The sequence below is a fragment of the Nomascus leucogenys genome, chromosome 12, assembly GCF_006542625.1.
Source record: "Nomascus leucogenys isolate Asia chromosome 12, Asia_NLE_v1, whole genome shotgun sequence".
NCBI lineage: Eukaryota > Metazoa > Chordata > Mammalia > Primates > Hylobatidae > Nomascus > Nomascus leucogenys.
The window spans coordinates 48,660,567-48,669,387 of record NC_044392.1 but is presented as its reverse complement, the minus strand read 5'-3'; the positions used below and the strand labels follow the sequence as shown (position 1 = coordinate 48,669,387).

Here is an 8,821-nt window from a genome sequence, read left to right as displayed (position 1 = left end):
AGATGTGTTGCACTGATATGGCACACCAGGCATTTTGCTATACACAAGAGAGTTATAAATGAATAAGATTTGTTCTCTGTTCTTGAGTAGCTCACAGTGAAGTCGGGCAGACAGACAAATAACAAAATAAGCATGATCCAATGTGGCAAGTACAGGAATACAGATGTGTGGAATGTCCTTGGGCTCAAGTTCAGACCCTTTAGGTGTCAAACCCCTTTTACTTGGAGTGACTCTGTGGGGGAAAATGTGTCTAGATGTTGCCACATGCTATCATTTGAGGATGAGATCACTGGCCTTTGACAATAGTATTTGTGCAAGTAGCAGCAGCAGAGGTATAAATCCTTGATCTGTCTGTGGGCAGCCAGCCAAGACGGTGATACCAAGAGGAGCTAATGGAACCCAGCTAATGGAACCTCACCAGGAGGAAGAGATAACGCTGGTGCTAAGGAGAAGGGAGCTGAGGGGGACCCTGGGGGATCTAAGACAAAGTGGAGGGGGCAGGATAATGGGCTTGTTCAGAGCATTCATTTTGGACTCAGACATTCCTGAGTTTGAATCCTCCTTCCCCAGGTAGCAGCTGGTATGGTGGTGGGGAGCTATAAAGTGATAGAGGCACAATGGACCAAAGATGTGAGGGGCAAAATCAGAGAAAGAGACAGGAAGTCTATAGAGGCTGTGAGGACATGGTTTACAAATTAAAGTACATCTGAGGGCCATTGTATCAGTATCTTAGTGACTGTGGTATTTACTCTAAGATCTCCAGAGTAGTTTCAGGGAGGGAGTGATCCACCTTAGCTGGGGTGGCTAAGGGAAATTAGCTGAACTGTGAATAATACTTCATGGATGTGGTGATGATGAGGCCAACAATGGGGAAGCTTGTGAACACTAAATGGGCAGTGATTGAACAGGATTTTGCAAATTGCAATTACATAAGCTGTGTAGTATTTTTTACATTGCATTTTACTATAACATTAGAGATGCATTGCCTCTGAAACACCACATTTAAAAATGGGACAAATCTTTTAAATCAAAAACACAAATTCAAATGATCACAAAATGTTACTGTCTTTTATAAACATTGATGAAAATTTTGTGTCTGGTTATCCTGTTATAGGGCGGCGTATAAGTGATGAAATCTCCATTAGATGATGAAATAGGTAATATTCATGGGATGAAAAGAGAACCTGTGAGAAGAGGTTTATTCACAGGGCTGTGGAGACAGGGAGGGAGATTGGGAAGAGCATGAGGAGAGAGGCCTGCTTGTGCAATAACTTTGTACCCTTGGGAGTCATGGTTCATCCTTTCTTCTTTCTTGGCTGTTGTCTTTTGATGTGGAAGCTAGAAAACACTCGACACCCTTTCCTTTTGTCACCACCAAAGCCACTGTCTCAGAGCCTCAATATTTTGCCTAGGCTGAGTGTCTTCTCTGGTTTATTAAATAAACACCAGTGTCCACTCACCTCCAGAGGCTGAGAGGCCAACTGAGGAGAAGGCCACTGTGATTCACTCTGCGATGCATGCAAAATCGGGAACTGTCTCCTTTGGACCAATTTTGAATGTGAGTTCCCAAAAGACGGAAATTTGTCTCTCTGATTCCTTATTGTGTCCTAATGCCTACACTCAAGCACATAATCATTGCTCAATAAAAATGTGTCAAGTGAATAAATGGGTCCAGGGCTCAGGACTTGGTATTGCCCAGTTGCAGTTCGGGGCTCTGTTTTTCTCCACTGCTGGAAACTCCCTTATTGCGCTCCATTTCTGAGAGGTCCTTTTATACTTCTTTATAGATTCCCAGGATCTCACTGGTTTGCCAGCAATGTTGACTCTGCTCCGTTTTCTCTCCATTCAGATTCAATCCAACCATAGCCAGAACCCCGTCATTCTTCAGTGTAGTGGAATGAGGTGCTCTGGGCCTCCAACCTTGTTCTGCAGCCCCTGACAGGAGGCAGGCTCCAATTCTTCAGTTTTGTCCAGCCTGTGTCATGCTGCTTCCAGGTCTGCACAGAGATGCTGGGTCTGAATGTGGGTATCGCTCACATTCCAAGTGTGGAGCTTTGCAGGCTGTATCAGCCATGGCACACTCTTCCCTGGGGGTGGGGCCTTTCACCCTCTTCACTGTCCCTGGGTGAGAGCTCTCCAGTGATTTCAAACCGAACTTAAACCAATGGCCCAAAGCTGTGCTTCCTGCTTCAATTTCAACAAATTTCTTTTTTTTTCATACCCGTTGGTGCATATCTGAATATCTCATATTAAACTTCTCTCAGGGTCTTTTTTATTTCTTATTTTTGGAGATGGAGTCTCACTCTGTCACCCAGGCTGGAGTGTAGTGGCACAATCAGCTCACTGCAACCTCTGTCTCCTGGTTCAAGCAATTCTTCTGCCTCAGCCTCCTGAGTAGCTGGGATTACAGGTGTCCGCCACCACGCCCAGCTAATTTTTTTGTATTTTTAGTAAAGATGGGGTTTCACCGTGTTGTCCAGGCTGGTCTTGAACTTCTGACCTCAAGTGACCCACCTGCCTCGGCCTCCCAAAATGCTGGGATTACAGGTGTGAGTCACCATGCCGGGCCTCAGGGTCTTTTTGATCCCTAAATGTTAAGAATTAATTTATAGGATTTGACAAATTCCTTTTTTAGTTCAATGGACTTATAAGGTTATCCATCTGTATTTTTAATGCCCCCCCTCCCCGCCCCCTGCTCTAGTTAGCCCTCATATCAACTTCTCTTAATATTTGTAATTTGACTGTAGCTCTATGTGACACTTCTCTGGTTTTCTGGTAGTCAAAGTGAGATGTTACTCTTAGTTCACATAAAAAAAAACATTCCTTCAACCCCAGGAGCATCTCAGTCTCACAATTTAGGCCAAAACGTGTGACTCCATTGAAGTCATAACTTCCATGTGTTGATGTCAAGGTCATGTAGTTACAAAATTAATAATTTTTTGCTTCTTTGGTGTATCTATTTATAATTCCAGGAACACTTCTCATTTTCTGCCTTTTTCTTTTTCCTAAAACTCTCATTTTGTACATTCCAATCATCTCACTGACTAAACTCCCAGCCACATCTCTGCTCCATTATCTCATTAATTTAAGCACCTCTCAGCTTTCATCTCTCTCCCTGGATTTTCAGTCACTGAGTTATACTTCTTCCCCAGGCTTACATCTCTTCCCTCCATCTTTTGATTCTGCTTCTCCTCTGCCTATTTTCTGTTTCTTTGCCTCTTGATTTCCTGTTTCTTAGTTAGCACCCCAGAAGCAGCTCATCAAAACAAACTAGTGGTCTTCTGTCATACACTGGAAATTCCCCAATTGTATTAATGTCCTCTCAGATTTTACAGGAAAAGTCAATTTTTGCGCTGATACCCTCTTTGAGTTTGAGGTTGAGTTTCAGGGCCTCAAACCAAACACAACCTGTATCGTTCTCTCCCTCCCACTACAACATAAAACTCTCCCCTTCCCTTCCATCAGTGGAGTGGGGTCGAATCCTCTATGTTTTCTTGGTGCAGAGATAAGGTTTGGCTCCTGAGCTGGGTTGTACTGACCAAAGAGCTGAGGAGAGAGACTGTGAAATGCCCAGTGAGATGCTGGTGGTAATGAGGACAAGAAACTTTATTTTTTTGACGAGGTTGGGAACAAGCACTGCCAATCCTTGGCAGGTACAGGGGTAGGGGAACATACGACATCCTGGACATACGACATCCTGCCTTCTGGGGAGAGCTCAGATCCCCCACAGGAAAACCCCCAGCTCAGCCTGTGAAAGTCAGAAGAGGGTATATGGGAAGACGTGCGTCAGGATGGGGCTGTTCCTGGCCTCTTGGGATTCTTGTTTCCTCCAAAGATCGCTTGTCTCAGCATCAGGATCTGGATCAGCAGCAGCCCCCAGAACCGTGGCAGCAGCCAGAGCTCCCGCCTTGCTGATCACTGCCCCTGTCACAGGAGTTGGACCTCTGGCGCCGGCATCGGTGGTGGCGCCTGTGGTGGCTCAGGAAGCAGCCGCTCTCGGAGCTGGGGCCACAGCCCCCAGAGCTTGGGGCACAGCCAGACGAAGCTGGAGGCAGATAGTGTGCTGGGCTCTTTGGGGGACACTTGGGTGAGGGGCACTTGGGTGGGGGTTGGCACTGCTGCTGGTTCTGCTGGCAGGACATCTTGGCAGGAGTTGAGTTGTCCTGGACAAAACAAAGCCACTTGTTATTTCAAAATCTACAGTCCAATGTCTCTAAGACCAGCTGCCTCCTGAGGCAAGAGCTGCAGGAGGGTGAGGGAAGCTGATGTGGAGTTGGTGGGACATGCTAGATACTTCTCACATTGCTCTCCACCCAGGACAGATTGCTGTGAGTCTAAGTGGGCACGTGTGTTTCTGTTTCTCCAAAGAACCCCTAGGGGATGCACCCTTTTGGGAAAAAGAATTCTGTAGAATGGATGTTACAGGAAATGTGTCTGCCTGAGTAGAAAGAGGATGGGAGGGAATCGTGAGCTCTGTGGCCTTTGCAGGTCATGGAATTGCTGTCAGTTCCTGCAGGGTCTCCCTCCTGCCCCCTTCCCCCATTGCTGCCCTCTCACAGTCCTGTATCTGGGTCTTTGTTTCAAACCTCTTTGTTTCCATCTCTTCTGCTATGGCCTTAGCTTTCTGTTCTAACATCCCATATCAAGCCCTGCCCCTGCTGAATACTTACCAGCTGCAGAGGAGGCAGGAGAAGGCTGTTTCTGAGGAGACTGTGAATGAGGAGCCCAGGGCAGGAGTGCTTTTATCCTGTGCAGGGTGTGTGATGCACAGCCTGGGCATGCTGCTGCTTTCACAACCAGGGGAGGTGACAGCCAGGCACACCCTTGGGACTATCCATTCATCACCTTCCTGTGCACTCACCAAGATGCCTGACAAGAGGGAACCAGGAAGGTCTGACGCCTGTTTACCTTCATCTCATTCAGGCCTGCTGGGGGTTGCAATCCTACCTTCCTTGAAGCAATTGTTTTTATCATCACCCATTAGTAGTCACTCCTCATTCCACATTGCCCCTTTGGCAACCAGTCATCAATTTTTTGCCTATATGGACTTGCCTATTCTGGACACTTCATATAAATAGAATCATATAATATATGACATTTTGCATTAGCTTCTTTCACTTAATATATTGTTTAAGATTTATCCATGTTGTAGTATGTATCAGAACTCCATTCTTCTTTATGGTTGAGTAATATTTCACTTTATGAATTTAGCACGTTTTATTTAACCATTCATCAGGTGATGGACATTTGAGTTAGGTCCAATTTTTGGTTATTGTGAATAATGCAGCTACAAACTTAATCTTTATTATTTCCTTCCTCCTGCTTTATGTTTAGTTTCTTCTTTTTTTCAGTGTTTTAAGGCAGGAGGTTAGGTAATTGATTTGAGATTTTTCTTCTTCCTTAATGTAGGCATTTGCAGCCATATATTTCCCTGTAAGCATTTCCTTTGCTGTATCCCATAATTTTTGGTATGTTGTACTTTTATTTTCATTCATTTCAAAGTATTTTCTAATTCTCCTTGTGATTTCTTTCTGAACTCATTTGTTGCTTAAGACATTTCTGAATTTTCCAGTTTTCCTTCTGTTATTGATTTCTAGTTTCATTCTACTGTGGTTACAGATGATACTTTGTATGATTTCAGTGTTTTAAAATTTAATGACACTCCTTTTATGACCCAACAAAAGGTCTACCCTGCAGAATGTTCCATGTGCAATTGAGAAAAATGTGTATTCTGCTATTGTGGTTGGAGTGTTCAACAAGATGTCTGTTAGATCTAATTGGTTTATAGTGTTGTTAAAGTCTTCAGTTTCTTTGTTGATTTTCTTCCTAGTTGTTCTTCCATTAATGAAAGTGGGGTATGAAAGCTTCAACTATTATTGTTAAATTGTTTATGAGTTGTCTGTTTCTCCCTTCAGTTTTGTTAGTCTTTGCTACATGTAATATGGGACTCCATTTTTAGGTGCATATATATGTATAATAATTATTTCTTTAATAGATATGGATCCCTTTGTCGTTATAAAATGTCCTCTTTTTCTCTGCTATTAATTTTATCTTAAAGTCTATTTTGTCCAGTATTGTATAGCCACTCCAGATCTCTTGATTACCATTGCATGGTGTATGTTTTTCTACTTTTTACTTTGAATCTATTTTGTCTTCGAGCCTAAAATATGTGTCTTATAGACAGCATATAGTTAGTTCATGCTATTTTATCCATTTTGCCAGTCTTAGCCTTTTGATTGGGGCATTTAATCTATTCACAATTAATGTAATTACTATTAAGGTAGAATTTATATCTACCATTTACTATTTATTTCCTATATATTTCATATCTTTCTTTGCCCCTCTTTTTCTTCACTGTGGCTTTGTTTTTTGTTGAACAGGCATTTTCTAGTGTACCATTTTAATTTCAATGTTATATATTTTAGTATATTTTTTGAGTTATTTTCTTAGTGGTTTCCTTGGGAGTTCTTCTTAACATCTTAACTTACAGTGATTATAACTCAGATCAATACCAACTTAATTTTGATAGCATGCAAAGCTTTGCTCCTATGTAGGTTTGTTCCCTCCCCCTTCTGTATACTGTTATTGTCATATAAATCATATCTTTACATTGGAAGGCCATCAGTGCAGCTCTGTAAGTATTTCTTTATGCAGTTGTCTTTCAAATCAAATTGGAGAAAAAATACTTAAAAGCACAAAATGCATTCATACTGTCTTTTATATTTATCATGTAGTTAACTTTACCAATGCTCTTCATTTCTTCATAAAAATTTCAAATACTGTCCAGTGTTATTTCATTTCAGACTGAATTAATCCTTTTAGTATTTTCTGTAGAGCAGGGTTTCTGGAAACAAATTTTCTCAATTTTTGTTTATCTGGGAATGTATTAATTTTTGGAGAATAGTTTTGCTGGACATAGAACTCTTGGTTTACTTTTTTTTTTTCTTTAGCACTTTGAATATGTTATCCAACTGGCTTCTGTTCTCCATGGTTTCTGATGAGAAACCAGCTGTTAATGTTATTATCAATTTTTTTTTGTATTTGATGGGTCTTTTCTCTTTTGCTGTTTTAAAAATTCTCTTTTTGTCTTTTGACATTTGTACTATGGTGTGTTTAGGTGTGGAGATCTTTGACTATACCCTGCTAGGAGTTTGTTGATCTTCTTAGATGTGTAGATTAATATTTTTCATCAAATTTGATAAGTAAGTAACTGTTATTCCTTGGAATATTCTTTCTGTCTTTTTATTTCTCTCATCTCCTTCTGGGATTCTTATTATAAATATGTTAGTGTGCTTGATGGTTACCCACAGGCCCCTGAGGCTCTTTTAATTTTTATTCAATCTTATTTCTTTCTGTTCCTCAGGTTGGATAATCACAATTGACCTATCTTCAAGTTCACTGATTTATTCTTCTAGTTCAAACCTGCTGTTGAGCCCTTCTAGTCAATTTTAAATTTCAGTTATTATATTTTTCAAGCCTCAAGTTTCTATTTGGTTGTTGTAAGAAATTCTTTTTAATTCTTTATTGTTATTCTCTATTTGGCAAGACAACATTCTTATGTTTTCTTTTAATTCTTAAGACATAGTTTATTTTAGTACTTTAAGCACATTTAAAGTAGTTGATTTTTATCTTCGTCTAGTAAGCCCAGTGTTTAAACTTCTTCAGGGATAGTCTCTTTTGACTACTTCCCTGGACCTTGCCCCTTGTGTAGGCCATATTTCTTGTTTATTTGTAGCTCTGTCTTTTTTTTGGTTAATAATTGGACATTTAAAATGATACAAAATCCTGGAAATCAAATTTCCCATCCCTCTCTGGGGTTTGTTGCTGTTTGTTTTCACTGTCCATTTGCTTCATGACTTTCCTGAACCAATTTTGTAAAATCTGTATTCTTTATTGTGTGTGGTCATTTAACTCTCTACTCAGTTAGCTTAGTAGACAGAGATTTCCCTGAATGCCTTGAGTTAATGTCTTTCAACCTTTGCTGAGGACCTCTGTATGTATGTTGGGGCATGTTTTCACGACTTCAGAAGACAGTTTACAAATCTGTCTTAGGTTTCATTTCCTGCTTTTATGGAACTTCAAGATCAGTCAAAGTTGAGATATTAGGGTCTTCCCAGGTCTTTTCTGAGCATGCACACACCCTGTAAGTCCACATAGTCTCCTAGATTTCCAGAAATATGTCATAGATTTTTAAAGCTCTCTATGAGAATCTCATTCCTCAGAATTTCCATCTAAGTTTTTGGTCAACTTCTGGTTTGCCCAACTATTATCACCATCACAGGCTGCTGTGATGCTAAACATTTTTTACTGATTGTTTTCGGCAAACTTCCTGAGATAAAAGCTGTTTTCAGTGAGAGAGCTCTGAGTCAGTTGGAATGAAAACAAGCTTGGCCAGTTGGGATTTCTAGGGGAAATGGGAATGGGATCTTCATTGTGTGCCATATAGTCAGATAATGACATTTCTCTAGGGATGGGGTTTTCGGATAGTTTCAGATATGTTCTGTTACCTCCATGTGCTACTAGCATTTTAGATTTCAAGTCTATGATGGCACTGGGAACAGGGAGATGATAATAGGGCAAGTTAAAATGTCACAAAGCTCACTGCTCTTACCCATATTCAACTGCTTTTCTTAAGTGAACACTCTAATATTTTTGCAAGCCTTTGGTAAATCTCCAGAGTTTTGCAAAAGTTGATTTTCATAATTTTTCATTTTCAGGGTGTTTTTAATGGAAGAGCAGATTTTTGGAGATCCTTGCTCAATCATTCCCAACCTTGTCTTCTTAAGTGAAAACATGTGTCCCTAGTTTATCATCTGGGTCA

General features: G+C 40.7%; 1 protein-coding gene across 1 annotated transcript; it reads right to left on the bottom strand.

Moving 5' to 3' along the window:
* Window positions 1–3,588: 3,588 nt before the first annotated feature.
* On the bottom strand, window positions 3,589–4,708 carry LOC115837519 (late cornified envelope protein 3E). Its single transcript, XM_030823246.1, has 2 exons — window positions 4,671–4,708; window positions 3,589–4,163 (listed from the first exon to the last, which is right to left on the bottom strand). The coding sequence occupies exon 2, from the start codon at window positions 4,140–4,142 to the stop codon at window positions 3,864–3,866; it is 279 nt and encodes a 92-aa protein (XP_030679106.1). The 5' UTR covers window positions 4,143–4,163; window positions 4,671–4,708; the 3' UTR covers window positions 3,589–3,863.
* Between the last annotated feature and the right edge of the window lie 4,113 nt (window positions 4,709–8,821).

Bases quoted from the DNA above. Each gene is read 5' to 3' on its own strand.
- LOC115837519 (XM_030823246.1), bottom strand. From the start codon at position 4,142: ATGTCCTGCCAGCAGAACCAGCAGCAGTGCCAACCCCCACCCAAGTGC.